General features: G+C 40.3%; 2 protein-coding genes across 3 annotated transcripts; both read right to left on the reverse strand.

The window, feature by feature from the left end:
• Positions 1-581: 581 nt before the first annotated feature.
• On the reverse strand, positions 582-12,937 carry crkl (v-crk avian sarcoma virus CT10 oncogene homolog-like). Its single transcript, XM_073477912.1, has 3 exons — positions 12,197-12,937; positions 10,742-11,216; positions 582-3,750 (listed from the first exon to the last, which is right to left on the reverse strand). Exons 1-3 carry the CDS (start codon positions 12,505-12,507, stop codon positions 3,616-3,618), a joined length of 921 nt encoding a protein of 306 aa, XP_073334013.1. The 5' UTR covers positions 12,508-12,937; the 3' UTR covers positions 582-3,615.
• A 6,110-nt stretch (positions 12,938-19,047) lies between these two features.
• On the reverse strand, positions 19,048-24,313 carry ccdc74b (coiled-coil domain containing 74B). 2 transcript variants are annotated; one of them, XM_073478115.1, is made up of 7 exons: positions 23,859-24,313; positions 22,247-22,294; positions 21,749-21,866; positions 20,623-20,818; positions 20,428-20,528; positions 20,269-20,328; positions 19,048-20,110 (listed from the first exon to the last, which is right to left on the reverse strand). In XM_073478115.1, exons 1-7 carry the CDS (start codon positions 24,145-24,147, stop codon positions 19,984-19,986), a joined length of 939 nt encoding a protein of 312 aa, XP_073334216.1. In that variant the 5' UTR covers positions 24,148-24,313; the 3' UTR covers positions 19,048-19,983. The 2 variants fall into 2 exon arrangements, with proteins under 2 accessions (XP_073334216.1, XP_073334215.1); XM_073478114.1 differs by having other exon boundaries at positions 20,623-20,821.
• Between the last annotated feature and the right edge of the window lie 105 nt (positions 24,314-24,418).

A 24,418-nucleotide genomic window follows, 5' to 3' on the forward strand; every position in this document is an offset into this window, starting at 1 on the left:
TTGAAATGATGATGTGTCACCCTCCCTATGTTTAGGGCACTTCTAGAACATGGCAGTGACATTCAAGCTTCCTACTCTGAGCGTGACATCAGAGGAAAATGGCTACCGTGTGACTGTGGTCTATAAGCGCCGAGGACGTAACATGCGTCCTCACCACCAGAAGCCATACTTCTATAAAATGGTGCAAAATGACACACACACATAATATATACAATCATTTGCCAATATATTAACATTCATTCATTCATTGACTTCTACTTGTTTTATTTGTGCCTGGTTTGAGAAGTGTTGCACAAACAGCCACAGGACATGCCCATCTGAAACACTGCCCTTGAAAAGTTTTCCATTCCCCTATCTCTAGGTCAGCTGACTTTCTTTTATTAGCACTTCATTAAAATTCATTAATTGCTTCCTTTCTCCTGGGCGCTGCCAGAATCAAAACTGGAACTGTCAAAAATTAGAGCAGGAGCAACTGTCCTGTGCTCCAGATGCACAACCTGTGACGCCAGGCTGCTGCAAAACACGTCCACGCCCAGCCATCTGAGGACAACGTAGAGGACAGAGACGCCAGACGGAGCATATTAAAGAAGTAGACGTAAATTTTATTTACTTGTTCTGTACATAAAGGGTCAATACCAGCACAGGTGTTAACCATGGGAAATATTAACACATGTAAATGGTATAAGAAAATAAAAGGCACAATTTTCAATTCTTAAGTAAAAGACAGGCTTTCCTAGAATATGAGAAGAGCACAGTAATACTGTTAATGCCATTACAAAACAACTCAGAAGCATGAGAAAAGCAAGTTCACCTCAAGAAAGGAAATGATCAGGGTGTATTGCTTAATTAGTAGATTCCATTAAGTTTGATGAGGAAAACCCACACTGGTTTGTTTGCACAGACCAGGAGGGATCAAAATAAGAAACCTTTATTTAATAAGGACAAATGACATTAAGCAGCATTTGGCCAGTTAGAACCATCTCCCCGGGCCAAGAGGTCATGCACAGAGGCAACCAGCAGGCATTTTTTCCCTTTTGTAAATGTCACCGTAGGTACATCGCTCATTTTAACAAAAAAGCTTGATTTAAAAGCCGACTATAACCTAACCAAAAAAAAAAAAAATAGATTGGGATACAACAAAAGGCTGCACAATGTCTCTCTGAGTGAGCGGCTGAGCAATGTTTTGAATGGAAAGCACTGGGAGAGACGGGAGGTGAAATAGTTCATTATTACAGCAGAAATCTAGAGGTCGGCACTGTTCAAACACACTGTTTTATCCTCGGCTACTGCTGATCAAAAGGAATTGGTTGCAGCACAAGATGCTTTCCACTACGATAGGGTCAGTTTGCATTAAAAAAAACCAAAAACACACAAATTGTGCACAGATCAAACATTAAAGGAATAAAGCTGTCTGAAATCCTAAATCGACAAATGTAACATCACATTAAAAACAAGGTTAGAGAGGGGATTGCATGCGCCGACAGATGCATTTATCTTACTCTCTGACAAAAGGCGTTGATGGGATCTCATTTGCTTGCAGAGACATTTTCTCCTTCCAAGACCTAAGACACTGATACCCTTTTTACCAAAGTAGCTCAGGGGCCCCATTTATAAAATAGACTTACGATCAATTCTGAAGAATTACTTAAGCCGAGTATATGTAGTTATTTATTACACTTTACTTTGACGTTGAAATGATCTTATCTCTAAGTAAAGTCCTGCTGCTTATGTAGAGCTATTGCAGTGTGGGGGATGCATATGCGTCCAAGCCTCTGGGGAACTTTATACGAGTGTTATGAACAATCTGTATCAGCAACACATGACCAGGCTACCTTTGGCTTTGTTTTGTCAACCAACTATTTAGTCCACTGAAAAATACGTCAACTGGCTCTTCAACCACCGCCAGGATGTGGTCTTGCAAAGAGCTGAGACCTATTGCGTCAATTTGAGCTAATTTGAGATTTATAGATCAGAAGGCGAGCAGGTTACAAATGGGACGACTAGAACCTGCATAAGCGAGGGTTTTATGCTCGTCATCTTCTGCGAGGCGAATGACAGCACAACATAGGAAACTATCTTAAGACTTCAAGTATGAATCTGAGAAGTTTTTTTTATAAATGAGGCCCCTGGTTCTTTAACCGTTTCCTTTCCAAGATTCTTGAGACCTTGGTGCTATCTAATGAACCAGCTCGGCTTCCACCAGTTTTATCGCTGTAATCAAGGATGCCTCATCAACGTGGATGTTGCACAATGCAGAACAACCTGTAGAATATGACAAGCCCACTTCGGTTCGCTCTTCAGGTCGAGAAAAGAACTTGCTACTTTTTGACTCCTGATAGGAACCAACCTCGCAGGTTCCAAACCATTTTATTTTTGTCGAAATGCTCCAAACAGTCCCATGTTAGTGGAAAAGGGTTTTTAGAGTAGAGTTTCTCACCTCAGTGGGAGGTGTTCTGTCCTCTTGCCCACACTGCGTTTTAAGCTAGCCTTGTAGTCAAGATGCTTGTGGGAAGTGCTGCCCAGGGCTACTGCCCTTGCTATTTGACCTGTTTCTAAGCGTTGCACTCCTATGCAGAAAGTTGACATATATCTTCTTGTGCTTGGCGCTGCTGGCACTAAAAACCTGCTAATCTCTAAGCAATGTCCTTTTAATTCAAAATAATGTGAAGGACAGTAAAGAGAGGTACCAAGTGGACATGCAAAGTTACCACTCAACCATTCATCTTCTCCATGTCACAAATAATAATAAAAAAAAACCTATTGATCATGTGGCACAAATAAGAGAAAGATGAAATCACATGGCCGTGTCGTGTCTTAATTAACAAAAGATAAATAAGTCTCGTCAGCCAGACTTGAGCTAGATCCTCCACAAACCAATCTCTGACTCCAGTCGCACATCGCATACACATCACAAACCTGCTGACCTGAAAAGCTCATGGCCAACAAGTTGTGTACATCTGTGTGCTCATGTGTGTGATGGTTAAGGTACAACAGTGACTTGATTGTTTGGAGAAATAACATTTGACTGGCTGGTTAGCTCCTCATTGCCTCAGTGCTCTCCAAAGTCCATAGGAAAATTGCTTCTCCCTATGTCGCACAAATATCCTCACATCAACGAAACAAACACACACCAACACGTTCTAAAGTCCCCAAGACTTCAAACATGACAAATATTCAGAGAATCAAATAAAAAAAAAAGACCTGCCATGATGTAATGTGGTAAATATCTATTGTGAACACACACACACACACACACACACACATGCACTTATACATACGCACACACATACACACTCACACTGATGCCCAGTGATCTGGAAATGAAAAGGACACTAATGCAAAAACAAAAAAAACACTGCCCAGCCTGGAACCAAGACATGGGAAAGGGAACTGGGAGAAGTGGGGTCAGGTTTTAGTTTGGATCCAATGTCCAAAGCTGTAAACAGTCAGAAAGCCTTGCAACGGTTGGCAACAACAGAGGGGTCGCTATCATTGTACAGCCCCAAAGCAGGCAAGCACGTAACCGACCCGGTGAAGCTGGCGGGAATGGTGGAGACAGCCAGCACACTCAGGTGCAGGTCGATACTGGCGAGAGGGTCCAGTCGAACTCTGAGGTCAGTCACTCTCGTCCGGATTCTGGGGGTCTATGATTTTGACATGGGTGAATGGGAAGAGACCCCTCCGTCCGTTCACCTCTCCCTCCCACTGACCGTTGATGTTCATCCGCGTAACCTTGACGATGTCACCAACCTGAGGAAAGAAAGGACAGGAGGTCGAGTTATAGGACTTGTTTTCAGAACGAGCAGAGTGAGTTCTAAAAAGACAGATTGTAAATTTTAATTTTTTACACCACATTTAGGGCCCACATTAAACTTCAGTGCCTTACAGGGTAATGAGTGGGAATCTCTAGGCACCTCTGGATTCAGATCTGATTTAGAAGGTGATGATGACATTACAAAACGATTATGGATACACCTTGATTCATTTTCTTCTCATAATTTATTCTACCGTGTGACTATTTGATACTTTTAAAACATAGTGAATCTGTGATAATCCATAAGAATTCAGATGCTCAGCCATCTTCACCAGAAGTCAAAACAGTAGCCTAGCTTAGAACATAAACATGAGGTATGTTTTATATCCATTACGTTTCACCATCCTATTATTTAAGCCATACGGAATGGAAAAACCTGGTGAAAATGGTGAAAAATATCGACTGGTGTCTCACAAAGCCCAAGATAACGCCCTCAGATGTCTTCTTTAGTCCACAACCCAGAGATAAACATTTAACTGTCAAAGAGGAGTAAAGAAACCAGAAAATATTCACATTCAAGAAGCTGGAATCTGAGAATTTTCAACTTATTCTTCCTTAAAAAATTCCACAAACTGAGTAATTATCAATATAGTGGGCAATTTATTTAATAGTTTACAGCTTAATAATTAATTATTGAAGCTCTAGTTGAGAATTGGGTTTTAAATTTCTGACTTGTCTGCATCAACACAATTTTTCAAGAGACTGAGAATAAATCTTTCCCCCAACCCTTGCTAATGTAATCAACCAGCCCCATTTTTAAAGTTTAAGTTCTGTACCAACTCACTATAACATCCTGACAATCAGGATAGTTCAACATTTAGGTTGATTAAAATGCAATAACAAAACAAGTCAATTCCACAATATGCCACCTTTCAAGTTATTCAACATGCAACTCCCTGTCCTATGACATAATCAGCGGAGCAAAGAAGTTATATAATAACTTAACAGTGTATCGTGTTTAAAAGTGTCATTTTGACACAATGCACCTACAGATAAAATAACAGAATGCACAAGGATCTACTTGAATTTTAAGCTGGGTAATAACTGCTGCACCTGACTCTGTTGCAAAGATACGCATAAAATGAGACAAGAAAAATACAGCACAGTTAAAGGTCAACAGTTTTCATAGCCAAAGGGAAAAAGATGCATTTGGCACAAGGCCAACTTTTATTTTAAAACCTGCTCCAAACTACACTGCATGTGTAAGAGCACAGAGCATCCAGCACTACAGATTTCTTAATACACACTTTTAAAAATAAAAGCTGTTTGTCAGATCTCCACATGCTCATGACACTGAGGTTGAAACAGACGACAGAGCTGTCGCTCAGATGGGTTTGTGACACTGAAAGTGACCTCAATCTGTTAAAGCCATATGTTCTTTATCAGGATTAGACGAGAAAAGTCTCCATCATCAGAACCATGATTGAAATGTGAATGTGAGGGCACACTATTTGTAGCTTTCACTTCAGAATGAGGCTTCAAGGACATCTAGTCCTCAACATTATCTGTATTAATAATCCCTGACGCCGCCCCCGGAATGACAAGAATGCTACTTAGTCATAAAAAAGCTTCCTACAAAACGTCAGTCAAAGAGTGATGAGAAAACCTTGAATCGGTCGGTTTGAATGAATCATGGTGTGGTAAAAAAAGATTGCTATCACGTACATTCAATAAAGGGTGGAAAAAAATAACTGCCACTCACAAGTTTTAACGTGACGTTGGTTATGAATGAAAACTGATTTACATTTCTAAGTGTGTTGAATAAGTTCTTGTTAACCTTGTACTTTGAAATATGTCTTGACAAGAATTGCAACAAATCCTAATATATCAAATTAACTGTGACCACAAATAGAAAAATTAACAACAAAATAGCCTATATATCTAGAACCTGATTTCATTTTTTGAGAACTGCTCGTGTCTGAAGTGAATAAATAATGACTCACAGCTTCTGCTTCTTGAACCCCAGAGGCCCCAGAATAGCCACAGTACAAAACTGAAGGGGTTTTGCTTTAAGCTATGATCTATTCTGAGCCAAAGACAGAGACGGATACAAGGGACATGATGAGACTGGGTAAGGTATGTGTTTTCAGTGCAAAGCAAGTTTTAGACCAGTAAATCAGAAATGCCACAGGAAATGCTAGGGTTTCAGCTAGTCTCTTTCTAGTGACTGGTTTCTAGGGTTTCTGCTGGCTTCCTTCTCAATTTAAGTAATTACGACACTGACTACGCAATGTTGCGAAAGTGCAACACTGGGTTTTGTGCTTCATCTCTGAACTTCTAAATTGGGCCCTGTCTATTTCAGGCTTAGTTTCTTGCATCTCTTCTCCAAAACATCCAAAATAGTTACATAGAGAACATTTCAGTAGCGCAGACTGAAAAACCCTTAATCACAAAGTTTGTATAACTTATAGCATTTCAGAGACAAGTGCCAAGATACTGTAAGAATAGTAAAACAAAATGTTGTGGACAGAAAACTGAGGCAACTGAGTAAGAGTTACCCTCAGTTCTCCTGTTTTAGGCCAGGGTTGGTGTGAAGCAAAGTAAAGAGCAAAGGCATCACAGAAGAGCAGCAATTGTACCTGCACAGCAATGCAGTACACAAGTCTGGGGGCATAACAGCAAAGGGGTCTACTACAGGCGGTCTCTATGTAGTTACTGACAGTGTTGAGTGTGAATTACTAATGTTATTGGGATGGACAGCCTTCAGATTTTTCCATAATTGTTCAACAAATCCAGCCAGAGACGGAAAATATTTGGTTAAAGGAGACCATACACAAACAGACCCAGACACCAGATGCAATGACAGTAGCATCCTTATTTCTTAATTGTAGTTGAAAAAGATACTTGGCAGCATCAATTTCTTTCATCTAATTAGACTCTGGCTCAGGCTGGATGGATAGAATATGCCAAAAAACAGACCTGCAGCCGTGACGTGGACAATATGTAGAGAGACACTGCTTCTTTACTAGATGTGTAACTCTTCACTGGCCTCACGGTTCGATTACAATTCTTTTTAAAAAAAAATGTATCACTCGCAGATGATCTCTGCCTCACTCCGACATACCTCCTTCATAAGTAACGTTAACCTAATGTCCGCCCATAATTCAAAGCATGGGAACAACATGGCAACATAACTTTATTGTCTCTTGATTATGCTCCACGCCTGCATCGCAATGCATCTTATAATCTCCACACCTCTATTCTTTACCCATTGTGACTTGTTAATGCACGCACAGAAAACAAACCAATAACTGGACTGTGTTAGGTTGAAGCTTGAAAACCTTGCCCATATTTACAGTTTTTTCTAAAACCCTGGATGACAACATCATGACTTAGCATTAACTAAGATGAACTAGAGTAACACACAGCGAGTCAGAAGCTTGAGGTGCATCACAGAGGACACAATGTCAGGTGGGTTGATTGGTATGAGAAGAGAAGACAAACCACTGTAGTTGGGCCTACAGTATGCTGACACTGAATTTACAGCTTTCCTTATTTTAAATGAAAACATTTCAGAATTGAATTGACAAGTTAAAGTCAGTCCTTCTGTATCTTATCAACAACGTGTGAGGAGACATGAGTAGAATGGAATGAGTAGTATTAGTCGGAAACTGTTGCGGAAGCACATATTTGAACAGCCTCTCATCATCCCCAGGATTAGCAAAATGTGGAAGTTGAAATAGTTTTCACAACAGCAGCACATTTGAGGTGTGGTAATGTAGGCCTGTGAAAAATGTTGCTGAAAAAAAAGAGACGTCAATACTTTATCTCACAGCAGCTCTGCACTTTGCAATATGAATAACATCTAGTGTCTTAAAGGAGAACAGTGGGCAGTTAACAATAAAGAAAATGTTAAGCACAAAGATATCTTTATCATCTAAAATGGGAGCTTGGGATATCTCCAGCTTTTATTGAACAACTTACTAATAACTGGAGCAACCATCAAAATAGTGTTTTAATTGCGTCCCTGCTGCAGCAATTGTAAATGTAAAAGTGAAACAGTATTTGGGAGATTCTTTGTTGAATCACAGGTGTTCTGAGGTGGCAAGATACTTGTAGATCTTTTGACATGAGTCTACTGAACATACATTCAATGTGTGCTTTACCCATTCGCACACCATGAGACAGCAGTCACGGGTTAACCTCCAGACTCTCCAAACGCCAGTCTGCAACTGTAGCTCTATACACTGCACTGCTACACCATATGATTACAAGGAATGGCATACGTGCCGAATAAAGTCATGTTTCAGTTCTCACATGCTCACTTTAGTTGCTCCCTCTTTCTCTTTTGCCTGGTCTGTCTCTCTTTGTGAAGTTGGTTAAATGAACATTTAGTTTAATAGAAGTTTCCATCTCTACTCGATGCAGCTGCTGATAAAGATGGGCAGCGGAGGACGCAGACCCAAACCGGTGGACATGTCTTGTTGACCAGTTCAACTCAAGTCACAGTGTCTCTGTCTGTCTGAGGTATTAAGTATATCAAGGGGTAATTGTTGTTAGATATTGTAAAAACGGACGCGGGAGAGAGCAGAAAAGACAGGACTAATGTTGTTAGAGGGAGCTGTCTAACCTTTAGCATGAATACCATTCACCAGGTTTGCTCATGGTCCAAATTTACACCCTCATTTCTGTACAAGAGTCACAAGGACAGCTTGTTTTACTGTACCCAGCTGCAGAGGCATAGTTTACTTCCTACATCCACTGACGCACTCTGATGTCAGTGAATGGCAGAAGAGATAAGACAAGCAACTTTTCATTCTCATCTCTCCCCTGGGGGTGTCACCACAGCCTGGTCTGCTGTCAGAGTGGCACATTTTGGAGCTCCAGCATATTTATGAAGTGCACATTATGCGTTACATCACATGCTTCAACATGTTACGGCAGTCGAAGCGGATTTGTATTAGCCAGAGTGCGCGGCTTAGAAATGCAAAAATGTGCTGCTGCTAACGTAGCAGCTAGCTGGCTAGAAGGAAGATTGAGCATGAGCCACTGACACCCCTCTTCCACCAAAATGGGATCAGTTCCACTCAGGTTCACACACTTAATTTCGAACAGTTTGGAGCATTTCTACAAATATCGTGCCCTTCGTTGATGACACCCTCGAAATTGGTGGAATTGTGGCCTGGTTCCCTAAATAGCACAGAGGGTTTCAACTGTTTCAACAACCAAAGATTATCTGGTGGAAAAGGGGTATGAGAGCAACAGACTGGTAGAATTGGGGTTGCACTCAACCATCAGTGGAAATACTATGGTCAGTCTAACCACAGAGTCCCCGTCCACCCTGAAATTACAAGTGCCTCATTTATTCATCTATCATTCCAGGAAAAAAAACACACCATGGTGTCTAATAGACAAAGGACAGAAATCACACATGCTCCCTCACCTCACCATGATTTCTTGTCCAATCAGAAGCCGCTGAATCACTGTTGACCTACCTAGCATTTGTCTAGTATTCATTCATTCACCACAACAACAAGCAGTATAATGCCAGTACACAAAGCAACAAGCTGAAGTGGACCACAGGTCCACTTTAAGGCAAATTTACAAGAATCTGATTTCTCCTAAAGAGCTGGGGACAGCCAGACTTTCTCTGAACCACTGCGTCACACCACAACCACCCAGAAACACCCGGCAGGCGACAAGCAGAGCAGCTGCCGGTTGGTTATGAATCTTTTGGTGTGACTACGCAACGAGAGCATAGTTTTAAGAGTTGGGTGATTGGAGAAGAGATGCAAAATTATCTTAAGACACTTTCACACATAGCCTCAGCAAGATTGCTGTGGTGACTCTGGTGTTTCCCCCCCATTCTCATTAATAGCAACTGACGAATGCAATTTCAATGCAGACTGCAGTTTAACTTTACAAGAAACTGTGCGGAGCAAGAAAAATTCCGCTTTAGGTGAGAAATGGACTTTCTATATTTCCATTTTTTTCAACTATGACAACTATGAAATGCTTGTTTAAAAAATGAAAAAGTTAAAGAGTGAAAACAAATTAATTATGTTGCCCCATTATCTCTTGTCACTAGTTAGCTTTCTCCATGCAAAAGCATTTTTCTTTAGGCTGTCAACATTTACATGCTTGACCTTGATCTTACTGCTTCTCCTACTAGAGATAAAAACCAGCGAGGATGTGATGATTTCAGGAACAAAAAACTAAATATTCTGTCAAACTCTGAACTATTATCTTCTGCAGCAGATGTTCTTATTAAAATTCATTCATATTCATTTAATATTCTACACCATAAAACTCTTAAAAATTCACTTTTAACTACATAATTAATTGTGCAGGCAATGCTAAGCTGGACCCAAGTGTCTTCTGTTAAATAATGCAGTTGGACACATTTTTTAACATTGTGGCAGAGATGTTGAGTTAAAAGCTTCATTGAGGCAGTGCAGCTTTAAAGAGTAACTTAAACAAAAAAAATCTACAGTGGTTTAATTTCTCCCCTTGCTGCAGTGATGCACAGGTGACTCCAGCACCCTGTGACATCATCTTTTCAGCCTGGTGTTGACAAGACTTTTTAAGCTGAGTAGTCTCCTACAAGTTGTGCCTCTGGCACTTAACTTGGCATGGAGGTTTACTGCATGATGATGCATTATTAATCAAAAGGTACCGCTGAACAACAATCTGATATGACGTTCATGTGACGAACATTTCTAACATGACCTAGATTCTGAAAATGTTAAGATATTTTGTGCTTGGTCATGTTACCTAATTTGAACCAAAAGTAAGTAAGTGTCCCACTTCATAAAGACCAAATACAATCTATAAAAAGCAGAAATTCATTGAAGTGTAACTTTAAAAAGTACATGAAGTCAATGTTATCTCCTAGAAAAACAGAAAGAAAGAGAGAAGAGAGAAATAAAACACTGAAGACAGCTTTAGATAAAATAAGGGATAAAGTGAAATCCCACTTTACAATACCTCTAGAGCAAGAGCTGTTTTGTCATAGGCACACGGCACTCGTTTTTGGATGGCCTTTGCCATAACGGGGCCATTCTGCATGGACGGTAGCGGGGTGATGACTGCTCCAGGTGTGCCAGGGGGCAGCGGCGAAGGTGTCTGGGGCTGGGCGTAGGCGTGAACGAGGGCATGGGAGGGCTCGGGGATCCCGTAACTGTTGGAGTTGCGAGATCCGTGGGAAGGCTGGCCGGAGTGAGGCGAAGGTCGTACCAATTTCTCCACATAGGGCACAGGGATCATTCCGACACGTCCCTCTTTACTCTTGGCGCTCCACCACTGCTCTTCTGGCTTCTCCAGGATGATGAGTATCTCTCCCTTCTTGAAGGGAAGGTCCTCTGCATCGCTGCCGGTGAAGTCATATAGAGTCCGCACATACTCCAGGTTCTCCTCTGGGCCACCCATGGGCTGGATGGGACAACTCACTGTGCTTGGGTACCTTGAGAGAAGGCAAGGAAAGGAAATGCCATGGTTACCACAAAAAGAAGGACATGGTCAAGTTGATACTGAAAATGAAAACAGGGACATGTTTCATGTCATGTAAAACAATTTAGGTCAAACGGCCTATATTACATTTGTAAAAATTGGGCTACATGTGTACCTTAAAGGAGCAATATGTAGATTTGGGGAAGACATTTCATTTTAATCACAAGATAAACATCTTCATAGACTGATTTTTATGTCTAAAGAAAATGTTCTTTTTCATGACTGAATAAACAAACTGACCTTAAAAGAACAACAGTTTCATTCCGTTCTACTTTGTTCATATAAACCATATAGAACAGCTTGCTTATTCAGTTGTGGAAAAATACATTTCAGAGTTTGTATTACTACCTCATTAATATTGTAAATATTAAAATATGAATTCTGAATTTTTCCTCCAAATAGTGCCCTTTAAGGAAAACTTCCACAAGGATGTTTACTACACACAGATCGTTGGTCAATAGGCTTAAATAAAACACAATCTTAAAACCAAGTTTAATACCCAATGTCTTGGAGTAAGACATGAAAAAAGGCCACATGTTTACTGATGTCAAGCTCTTTCATCAGTGCTGAAGTAGCAAAATGCAATGCCTCATTGGTGCTATAGCTGTATGTCAGTAAACACTGCTAAAAGAGTACATAAACATTCAACCTATACCAGCATCTTGACTGGTGATCATTTCTCTTTCCAACCTGGTGGTGCTGGACACCACCCACCAGACTAAAAACAGCAAACTGAATGTGTGGCAATGCCACTGGTGTGTCCACAAGCACTGCAGTCTGACTGAAAGTGGGTTAGTTTGGATAAAAATAGACCACCTAGTTAACCTAGATCAGCCAGTCTGACACATCTATGATGCCCAGGTGCTATGGTATTTCATCATGGTGTACACATCTCACAATCATGGTAGTCAATGGGAGGGGTGCTGAACTCACCTGGGGGCTGGCTCTATCAGCGTGGTCGTATCCAGGTAGTGGATTTTGTAGAACTCCAGGAGAGCAGGGAGGTGGTCAAACTCTTGGTCGCCTATCTTAAACCTCTTGCTGGGCAACGAGTTGATGATATAGTGAGACACTTTGGAGTTTTCAGACACTGACAGCACGTAGTCGCCCGGGCAGGTCGACGAGTCTCGAACAAGAAACATGCCATGTCTCTGTCCTTGTAACCTATTCTGTGCCTCTTGTCGTGACACGGGTCCAAAATACCAGGCGGACCGGTCAGCTGAGTCAAACCGAGCAGTTGACATTTCTGGTCAAAAATAATAAGTTAATACGAGTCTAAAGAGACGAGGAAAGGGGGAATTACAAAACAGACTAGACAATAAGTTAAAAAAAAACGTGTATGCGTTGGCCAATCACAGCAAATTGGAGGCTTTGGAGGATGCAGGGCAGGGCATTCGTCGCCCTGAGAGGGTTTCACAAAACGCAGCAGGCTCCAGAGACTTCGGGTTAACACAGAGAGAGAGAGGGAAAAAAAGAAACAACCAAAAAACAAAAACAACCTGACGTGTTCAGAGACAGGCTGCGACTGGCTGGATCCAACTTTGGAGCATAATGTGGTTCCTGTGTTGAGCAGCCAACGGCCGAGTGATCGTTTAAACGGCCGAGAGAGACAAAAATAAAAACTTACGACAGAGAAACATCGACGGAGGCCGAAGCAACAAATGATCAATGAAGCTTCCCTTTTTCGTTCCGCCTTCCGAGAAAACAGCGGGCTTCTCTTCTAATAATTTACCTCCTTCCAGTCAGTGTCAGTTATGAGAACGGAAAAGGTGGCCTCAGCTTTTTCGTCTGTTTAAATCCTCATGACTGTTTCAAAAAAAAAAAGAAAAAGAGAAGAAAGAAAGGTCGCCGGCAGCAGCGGGTTCGGAGACGAAATGATTAAGTTCGTATCTCGTTGATCTCACGATAAGGCACACGTCATGGAAATGCGTTTTTGAATCCCCTCTCTCGACTCGGAGCAGACTTTTGAGGCAGCACAGCAGAAAAATGGCGGCCCGCAACACGTCTTCACACACAGAATGATTTCACGGCAGCGGCTCGTCTCCTGCGCGTGCATCTCAGGTGGCGGCACGTTCTGTCGCAGCTCTCGCGTGCATTCCACGGCGCTCACGAGGGATCCCGGCCCGACGGCTCTATATTTTCTACTTTCCCTTCTTTCTGCTCGTCCCCCCCCTCACCCGAGCCACCACAAGTGCGAGTACGAGACCGAAAAATGGCGACGGGAGGGCAGGTCCCGCTTTCTATCTGCACGTCACTGACGCCTGGAGGGGGAGGAGGAGGGAGGAGGAAAAAGGGGGTGGGCGGGTGACGAGGCCACGGACAGCCCCCCACCACCACCACCCACCCTCATGTAGTGAGCAGGGTGTCAATCATGTTTCCATGACACAGCTTCAGGACGTTTTCTGTGATAAAGTACTGATGTCTCATCATCACAGTCACGAATATAAGCTAAAACTCATCACGGGCCTATTTATAACAACAGCACCACCTTATGTTGTTTCTCCTCTGTGTCCTAGTTTTCTTCCTCTTTTTTGAGGCAAAGTGCAGTTTTTAAAGGGCCACTGCTACTTAGTTTTGGGGAAGAAACTCAAACTCAGAATTTTAATATTTACAATATAAATGAGGTGATAATACAAACTCGGAAGTATTCATTTGTTCCGTAACTGAATAAACAAGCTGCTCTCAGAGGAAAATAAGGTCCAGAACACTGTTTGAAGTTAGAGAGGTGGCAGGGTCCGCCACATGTAAACAAAGTAAAACAGTATGAAACTGTGTTGTTTTTTTAAGTTTGTTTATTCATTTTATTCCGTCATGAAAAAAAGAGGGTTTGTTTATTTAGTTTGTTTAGACAAAAAAATCAGACAATGAAGATGTTTATTTTGTGATTAAAAAGTCTTCCCCAAAACTACATAGTGGTCCTTTAAGGTACACATGTAGCCCCATTTTCACAAATGTAATATAGGCCGTTTGACCTAAAGTTAGCTTTATGCCATTCAATAAAAAAATGGGTTTTACACGACAGAAACGACAAGTATCAACTTGACATTGTCCTTCTTTTTATATTAAAACCACATTACATCTCCTTCCTTTGCCATCTCTTACGGTACCCAAGCACAGTGAGTTGTTGGTCCAACACTGTTTGAAGCTGGAAAGGTGGCAGGGTCTACCACATATAAACAAAGTAAAACAGTATGAAATTGTGTTGTCCTTTAAGGTCAGTTTGTTTATTCAGTTTATTCGGTATAAAAACGAAGAGTGATTGGTTATTTCCTTTGTTTAGCCATAAAAACAAATGAGTCAATGAAGATCTATCTCTTCTGATTAAAATGTATTCCCCACAACTACGTATCGCACCTTTAAAATGTTTGGGTTTTTTTAAACAAAAAATGTTGGGCAAATGTCAAAAAAGTTTGTACAACCACATCTTTGAAAAAGTATCCAGATCCTTAAATGATAAGTTCACCCACAAAAATGAAAATGTAGTCGTTATCTGCTCACGCCCATGCCGAGGGAAATTCAGGGGAAGTTTTGCTGTCCACAAAACATTGCTAGAACTTCACAGCAAAATAGCCTTGCAGCATTCTCCTAAACAACTGAAGTTGATGGGGACTTGCTTTAAAATGTAAAAAAACAAAAAACAAACAATGCAACAAAAGTCTCTGGAGGCTAATGCTATTAACTTAGCGGTTTCAGTGAATATTTCAGCTTAAAAAGGGTTTTAAAAAGTCTTTTCAAATCAATTTGATATCTTAGGGCTTCTGCAGATTCTCATAATGCTGGACTCGCTGTATGGAGCCAGTTTTTTCCCAGCTTTTTTTTCTTTCTTTTTTTTAGCTGTGAAGCTCCAGAAATGTTGTGTGAGCTACAAAACTTCTCCCGACTTTCTATTGTCATGTGGCTGAGTAGATAATGACTACATTTTCATTTTGGGTGAATTTATCCTACAAGTACAAGTATAGACTACCACAATGTGTAACTACTCAGTTACAAGTAAAAGTCCTGCTTCTAAGTAGTGATACACAAGTATTGTTAGCAAAATAGGCCTAATTAAAATATCCAATAAGTACTTATTTAAGTCTCAAATGTGGAATTCCTGGGTATGCACACAAACGGCTCATCTGAGTGTTGCATTTTTACATATTATATCATTAGATTGTTATTTTTTTTAATTATGAGGCATAATGTGCAGGTAGCAGTAAAATCCTACACACTTGACCTTTAAAATGTAGTGAAGCAGGTGTATAAAATAGCATAATGGTGTACTTAAGTACAAGTAAATGTACTTAGTTCCTTCCATCCACTGAACAGATCTATAGAAAGCTCAAAATACAGGTCATCTGAGATGTAATGTTCATACAGCCAAGATCCTAAGGGTCTCACTCCTCAAGAGTGCTCTCTGAGTTCCCTGAGAGTTTGATTTAACTGTTATTGCTGTAGAATGATAAATGAGTGACTGCCTATTTCATCCTTACAAGTGATGACAGACAGTCATATCTGACAACTCAGTTGTGTCAGATGGATCCTGTTATACAAGTACATGCTGTAATGTGAATCTACTGTACTCTGCTGATCATATGTCTATAGCTTACTGCGGCTTCATGGGTAGCTCATGTATTTGAACTGTGAATTACAGTATGTTTGCTCAGTCAACAGTTATTTAATGCCACCAGTAAAACTTTTACATATTTCCCTATTTTCATTTCCTGTTGTTCTCCAACTTCCCCCTCCAATTCAATCTCATAATACGTATTGTCTGGCACAGAGCTGTGACACATCGATTTAGAGCTCCCCAACCTACCCAACCCACAACACAATATGCTGAAAGGGAGAGAGTGAATTTGAATGCAGGAGACAGTGCCCTCGAAAGAAGCCTGAATAAAGAGTAATACAGACGAAAGAATGTGTTAGAAAGCAACGAGCGAGCACGACAAGCTTCCCAATATGGCGGAGCAACTTCTGCTCACTGATGAAAGTAAAATATACAAAGTGGTGGCTCTGTTCCTCTGGTTATTGAGGTTGCAGTGACCATGCCTCATGAGGCTGCAGCTGGCTCGGAGCAGCTCTCAACACTGCAGCGCTGTCTGAATGTTAATAGATATGCACCCACTGGGTCTTAATGGCTAATGCCTGCCAATTCCCAGATTTCAACAAAGACGCAGTGATGCAACAAATTGGAAAGAAAAAAAACAAACAAGGCCTCTTGCTCCTCAGAAGTATAAGTCAGAAAGTGCAGATATTTAGGGACACATATTGTGCAACTGTGCATTTAATCCCAAAACACTTCTAGCTTATCCATATTGGTTTAAACCATTGTTTTATCAATTTATTGCGAATATATGATTTATTACCACATGGTAACGATTTATTATTCACAATTCATAATTTAAACATACAGTATTTAACTGCATTTTTATCCTTAACCTAAATACTCAAATTCTGTGCTGAATATGAATAAAATAAAATGAATATTTTGATGAGATTTTAGAAAATGACGCTAAGGTAAGTTGTGACATGCCTGTGTGTAACCTGCTGTCAAACGTTTGTAGGCTTTGACTGAATGGATACTCACTGAAGAGTTTCTTCGGAAACACCACCATCTAGTGGGTGCGTTACACAACAATGAAGTTTTATACTTTTTTTTTCATTTCACACTGTTACACAAATTGACAGACATAGAGCTGTCAAACACAACTGTAGCCTTAAGCACAAATGCCTGATGCAGGGTACCTTGACAGTTTCTGCCAAGGGATATAAGGGTATGTTGCTCACTCCTCTGATTTTACAAAAACATCTAGGGGCAAAATCAGTGGCCCTCAGGCACAGGATTGTTTCTAACCATTAGCCCATGGCTATCACAGCCATATTAAGAGTGAGCCTTAGTCTGGGCTATATGGGAGAACTGCATTGTGACAGGTTCCATGTCAGATAGAAAATTCATGACCACTAAGGGATTGCGAAGATGATTTGGCTGCTTGTAAAACCATTTTCCTGGTATGAATGTTATACATCAGTTTTCCCACTTACACTATGGATTTTGTTGTACATTAAAGGGGCACTATGTAGTTTTAGAGAAGAAAATTTAACTCAGAATTTTAATATTTACAATATTAATGAGGAAATAATACTAATTTAGAATTATTTATCTTTTTCATAACTGAATAAACAAGCTGTTCTCAGAGCAAAATAAGGTCCAGAACACTGTTTGAAGCTAGAAAGGTGGCAGGGTCCGCCACATATAAACAAAGTAAAACAGTATGAAATTGTGTTGTCCTTTAAGGTCAGTTTGTTTATTCATTCATGAAAACAACGAGAGTTTGTTCAGGCATTGAACATCAGCCAATGAAGATCTTTCTCTTCTGATTAAAATGTATTCCCCAAAACTACATAGTGCACCTTTAAGTTTGACAAATGTTGTTACACAAACACAACAATGTTGGCAAAGACCATTATGTTGGGCACATGAGAATTGAAGAATGTCACTGCAAGGGTAGCCAAAACCATACAGTAAAGCAAGGTGTGCACCTTGTGGAGGCTTGATAATGAAGATTTGTAGAAAGTGTGGAAGTTGTGCTTTAAACAGAGTTGCTGAGTGGTCATTTCAAGCCTGCTGGGTCAGCCATCCCCCTAATCTATTGTTGTTGACACTGAAGGTAAAGTCAGAGTTACTGCATGAGATGTTGCTGACAAAGTGTCGATGTAATTTCAGAGTAGAGTGGGCATTGTGTTTATGAATATAGGAGAGCTGGCACTGAGAGGTGCAGTTTGAAACATGGTTTACTGCATAGCCCTCACAAGAACAGACTTCTATCAGTAACTTCTATCTCAGTGTGTACATGAGTATCAAGTTGTATGTCATGATAAACACGCTGGATTACTGTAAAATCATTTGACGGTGAATGTCTTCTTAAAGGTTCTAGAGGTGGAGTAGGCTGAGCCAGGTTTGTGCCAGGAAGTGTCTGCCCCGCCTGGCTGCGTGCAGTTCTTAACCTGCCCTACCCTGTTGCACAACGACAAGCTAAGTTTTGTTTTATGTTATGAAATTATGCAAAGTGCTTTTAAAATGCGTTGGCCTCTCGGATGGCTACGTACCATCTCACTGATCACTGAGCTGAGGAGAATAGTTCCACGTACATAGTTATTAACCATGAATGTGTAGCAATGTGTTAAAACAGTTCAATAGCAGGCTTCTTCAAGGCAAACATAACATATCATACTGTTATTTATAGCACTTATCGTAACAGAAGTTAAAAAAAGGACCTCAGAGACACAAGAAGACACCCACTCTACATCTTCCTCATATTTCATTGATATGTCTGCTGTTAACAATTTTTTTTTTTAACTGAACACTTCCTCATTCTTTCAGTCAAAACTCTTGTGGACTTGTGGAAAAAAAGCTTGCAGTTAGGTGTCCTCTTTCCAAATAAATGATACCTCAGATTTCTTAATGAAGGAACATCTGTATTAATCATCAGTTTTATAATGCGTGGTCTGGCAAGTCCTTAATGTTGTAACAACCAGTGGAAGATGCTTTCACTTTCATCCTCACTGACATGGCAGCACATTATAACAATAAAACTTCTAACTTACAAAAGTGAATGCATATTGGAGGCAACTTAAGCATGACATAATTATTCTGTTATTTTGTGTCATGTGTGACATATAACAGACAGCATCACATAGACTAAAAACTCAATTTTGTACATTCTTTTCTTGCTAAAAGACATTTTCTGTGAAAAGAACAATAGGCACCGGCATGGATGGAAAGACACATGACAACAGTGCTATTTTGTGTTAAGATATTTTTAATAGAGGTTTTTTATTATTGTGCATATACAAAACGTGCCTGAGAAACAATCGTAGTGTCCTCCATCTCATTCATGGCTTGTGCTTTTCAACTTTGGTTGTTTGCACCTATGCAAGTTTGAATACTTTTAAAGTGACGAGTAAAGTGATATGAAATGCATCAATTACAACCACTGTGCAGTGAAAACTAAACTAAAATAAGCATCCATTGTTAAATTAAAGGGGCACTTTGTAATTTTGGAGAAGAAATTCAAACTTAGAATTTTAATATTTTAAATATTAATGGGGTAATAATACAAACTCAGAAATATTTATTTTTTCCATAAGTGAATAAACAAGCTGTTCTCAGAGGAGAATAAGTTCAGAACACTGTTTGAAGCTAGAAAGATGGCAGGGTCCGCCAAATATAAACAAAGTAAAACAGTATGAAACTGTGTTGTCCTTTAAGGTCAGTTTGTTTATTCAGTCATCAAAACAAAGAGAGTTTGTTTATCTAGTTTGTTTAGGCATAAAAAAATCTGTCAATGACGATCTTTCTCTTCTGATTATGATTTCTTCCACTAAACTACATACTGCATCTTTAAAGAAAATGGCAAAATTTTATGGTACAATTTTAAAAAATGAATAAATAAATGTACCATTCCCAGTACAAAGCTAGATCTGAGACATACTTTCCTCTTCTTTTGTGTGCAACAATCAAAGTCTTATACTTAGACCTTCACTGTGATTTCTGCAATCCTTCATGAGTACATTTCTGTACCCATTATAGCCATCTTAAAAACTTTATACAGATATTGACAACTGAGAATTTATTCCACAGAATGCACTCGGTTTGTGTTGGTTTGGTTTTTCAGAACAGCCGTGAAAAGCCCCCGTCCTGAGGTGGATGTAGCTAACGCTGTGGTAGTTTGATCCTGTCACTGCACCGTTCTTTTCAATCGGTCTCTCTGCACAGCACGGGTCCTCCTCTGTCTCTCTGCAATGGTGGAGCTGAGGCTCTGTGTGAGGGCTGGGAGGACCACCCCAGAATGAGAGGGTCCAGGCCTGGGAAAGGAAACATATGTAGATTTAACTGAGGGGGCCTTTTTGACATGAGCAGCATTGTAAAACCAAAAAAAAAGCCTTTACAATGGTTACAAGAGACAGTAAATGCAGGGTTATAGAAGTTTGAATGGAACAATGAGAGAGACAAATTTACATACGTTTTTTCTGGAAATGTCTGAACACCAAGTTTTGGAAATTTCTTTTCTTCTGAAGATTTGCTGAAAAGTACAAAACGGAAAATCACAACTGTACTTGATCTTTCAAGGAATACGGTACATTGGTGAAGATAAAAATGATAATATTCTCTATCACTTTACCGGGCCCCATCAACAAGAAAGGCCTTGGTCAGAATGTAGTTTTCTGGGGTGATTTTCTTGCTCAAAACAATATCTCTCAGCAGTGCCTTCACACGTACAATCTAAATGACACAGAGTTGTCACAAAGGCATGAAAAAATTCCAAAGAAATACTTATTAAGATAATAGCAAAATAATGACGATGATGGGCACTTACTTCCTGAGACTGTAAATTGTTAGCATTGTAGAGCTGCCGAATGATGACCTCACACTCCTGTAGTGTGGGAGCGCGCGGTGGATGGGAGGGGCTGCTGTGAATTCGTAGAGGCTGTAACGAGGTGATGAGGCCCCCCTTCACCTCTGGGCCACGGCCCTGCCAGGTAGAGCCCAGAACTTCGCTGTCATCTCCAGTGCTTCTGCCCAGTCGTCAGTGAGATAGCATAAATTGAAAGTAACACAGACACAGTTAAAGGCAGCGTTGGTTGTTACAGTTACCGGTGACACTGTTTTTGTCAGGGCCAATAATGATAATTGGTAATCAAGGAGACTGAAAGTGTATTTGGAACAGATATACATTTGAAGTTACTGACTGTAAAAATTTGGAATAATCAGTGATGGAATGTAACTAAGTACATTTACTCAAGGACTTTACTTAAGCACAGTTTTAAGATATTTAAGTAGCATTTAGTATTTATATTCATAAAAAAAAGAAGACACCCATTCTGAATATGGAAAAATTCAGAATTTGGATCCATAATCAGTCGACCCATGAATCCATGTTTTTTTTTATAAATAATGACCCTTTCATATGACCCTTTTATTAATGTAAACAGAAACCCATACCATACAAGAGGAGCTTCATGATTGCACTGCAGACTGGACCAACAAACAATTAGACACATACTGGCCATTTTCTATACATTTGACAGCATTAACACCACACTCTCTCTGCTGCTGATGCTATCACCAGTCTGTGAACCTGTCTTTTGCGTCTTCACACGATACAACTGTGGTATACCACTATATGTGGTGACCGATGAGGTCTTAGTTTCACATCTTCTTAGTGTGATTAATGTTGTTAGTTTACATCCTACTTGCCTAATGTGCCACAGTATATTGTCCAGCATTGTACAGATAAGATTCTCCTGAAATGTGGTTAATGTTGCTAAATTCTGTCTTCTGTCTCATCTACAGAAGTACATACAGTCAGTTTTTACAACATTTCTTTGCTGGCTAGTTCTTATATTTCTTAAATCTATTTCTAAAATCAGTAGCAGTGTGAAATTAACAATAAATAACACTAGTACTGAATGAGACCCAGATGTAGCTGGACGGGAATGTACCTTTGGGCTTGGTCCTGCGCTGGTCGTGTGTCCTGCAGCAGCTCCTCCAGGTAGACTCCCTTATGGGCTTCACTTCCCTGAGTGGGTGGTCTAATGCCGCGACGACTATGTGTTGTTGCTAGAAAAGAGAGGACCCAAGATAAAGATGGTTCGAAATTTTTAACTGAGTTTTACACCTTATTAGCCTAGCGTGAGATACTAACAATTAGCCTTTCTATTCTGGAGCTACCTTTGAGCCAGAGCTAAGCAATATAATTATAAACACTGTAGGATAACATTTGTCTGAGATTTTCCAATGTTTGTACCACTGTAGCATCCCTTTTTTTAGAGTGCTAAAACTGTTTGTTTTTAGTCAATATCAAAATATTAGATTACATAGATCGTAATTGAGGATTTTATCCATTGTTACCCACTACGTTAAGCTATTCAAAGCCTGCAAGGATATCAGCTGTGCAAAGCAGGGCAAAACAAAAACAGCGTATCAGGGTTACATCTTACCTTTTCTACTCGACTTGGGAGGCTCCATTATCAGCTTATACTGCAACTCTGCAACATCCATATTAACAGAATTTTAGAGTGTGTTAGGGAGGCACAATCTTGCAACACAGTCCCAGCAAACAGACCATGTTTTCACGGCGGCATGACTGCTGTGACGGCGCGCGAACAGATGACTGGGGAGTCTTCTGATGAGTGGTGAGATGCGGTTATATGGAACAGCAAGTGGACCGTTCAGCAAAGTGACACCGGATCTCTGTCCACCTCCCACTGAGAGACCATCCAAACCCTGGAGTTGCTATGCGACCTCCGTACCTAGATTGAATGTCTCTCTTTTCATTACCTGATCAGGAGACAGTCACTTCTTTGTCATTAACTTAGATTCATTACATAAAGGGTGTGGACACCCCGATATGTTACCGAGTTTACCCCTTGTGAATGGAAAATTATGATATGGATTCTTTTGTCACTTGTCCATAAAGTAGCCAGTATCTTGTTGAACGCCATAACACCTCTATTTCCTATCAGGAACACTGCAGTAATTACTCTACATTTCTTTTTAACTATCTATGAAACAGAAGATTGATCAGGAAGCATTGTTTGCTATTTGCTCCTCAATTTAAAATCACCTTAAAATCCACTTAACTTTAGGGCTGCAACTAACGACTCCTTTCCTTAGGCTATAAATGAATATGCCATTAATTGTCACAATTAATTGTTTAGTCCCTAATTGTCAAAAATTTGCTAGAGCCAAAAGTGACATCTTCAAATTGCTTCCTTTGTCCAACCAGCAGTCTAAAACCCAAAGACTCTTCATTTACTTTGATAAATGATGAAGAAAAGCAGCAAATCCTTTTAGTTAAGACGCTGGAACCAGCAAATGTGAATCAATTCAGCAATAATCAAAATGGTTGGCAATTAATTCTCTTATAATTGACAGAATGATTAATCGACTAAGCGTTGCTGCTCTACTTAATTTGTTTGTCTTTTTGTTGATCTTCTAACTTGGAGAGCCCAACAGGTACTCAGTTTTAGGGGCCGATGCCGATATTAGGGAGTAAACAAAATCAGATATCAGTATAATGGTAGATATATGCGGGCAGGATATTTTCCAGTATCACAATAAAAATGTCTAAAATGACATCAGAATACTGAAACAGTAAACTAAACTTTACTGGGAATTGAATAACTTTAACGACCCAATTATTGGTTTATATGGGACAAGATACACGCAGATACCGTTGTTATTGATATGCCAATATCGGCAGCTGATATCGGCCAACCGATATATCAGTCAGACCCTGATCTGTGTCTACACTTTTATTAATGGTCTAAATGGTCTTTTTGTCTCCCTTTCCCCCCTTCTCTTTGTAACCACAGTTTTGAAAAGTGCTGTACAATTAAAATGCCCTTAAGTATATAACATTCTATGGTATAGTATAATTTTGTGGTTTAAGCCAGCAAAGCAGCATGAACTAATTAAATTGTCAACAAATATTAACCATTTAAGATGATCACAAATCACTGGGTTACATATTTAAGTGAACACCAAGGTTACGAAGTGTGGGAGTCAAACATCCCTTCTCTAACATTAATGAAACTTTTACACCTTCACCTTTATTCTCCCGTCTGAGATGATCTATCTCTGCGTGGAGCTTCTCCAGAGTCTCCTTGTGTTGCTGCTGGAGGAACTGGATATTCTTCTGCATGGAGGCGACGCGGGGGTCCATGTCGCCGTGACAGGACACCCCTACTGCCGCTCTCCCCACTCTTCTGTCCGCTGGAGGAGGCAGAGGCTGCAGGTGGTTCTCCGGTAAACGCCGCGGAGAGCGAGGCTTCCCGAGGCGCCCGACTCGGGTCCATTGAGGCAGATGCCTCACCGGTGGAAGGTTGTAGCTGGACATAGCTTCGGGTCATTAAGCTAACGAGCTAGTCTAGCTTGGCTTGCTAGCAAAGCGGCGACGACTCGTTTCCGCACGAAGTTGACAACAAACTAGCACCATTAGCGAACTGTGCTTTCTCTTACTATTATATCCAAGTGTTGAATAGTTAACCTACATTGTTATCCGACAGTTAACTTGTTAGCTACAGTCTGTTTCGTGTAAACAGCTCAAGTACCCTCAGTGACTTTTGCACTCATTTGACACTCGCTCCACCTATACACAACGTTGCCGT

This window comes from Pagrus major, chromosome 12, assembly GCF_040436345.1.
Source record: "Pagrus major chromosome 12, Pma_NU_1.0".
Taxonomy (NCBI): domain Eukaryota; kingdom Metazoa; phylum Chordata; class Actinopteri; order Spariformes; family Sparidae; genus Pagrus; species Pagrus major.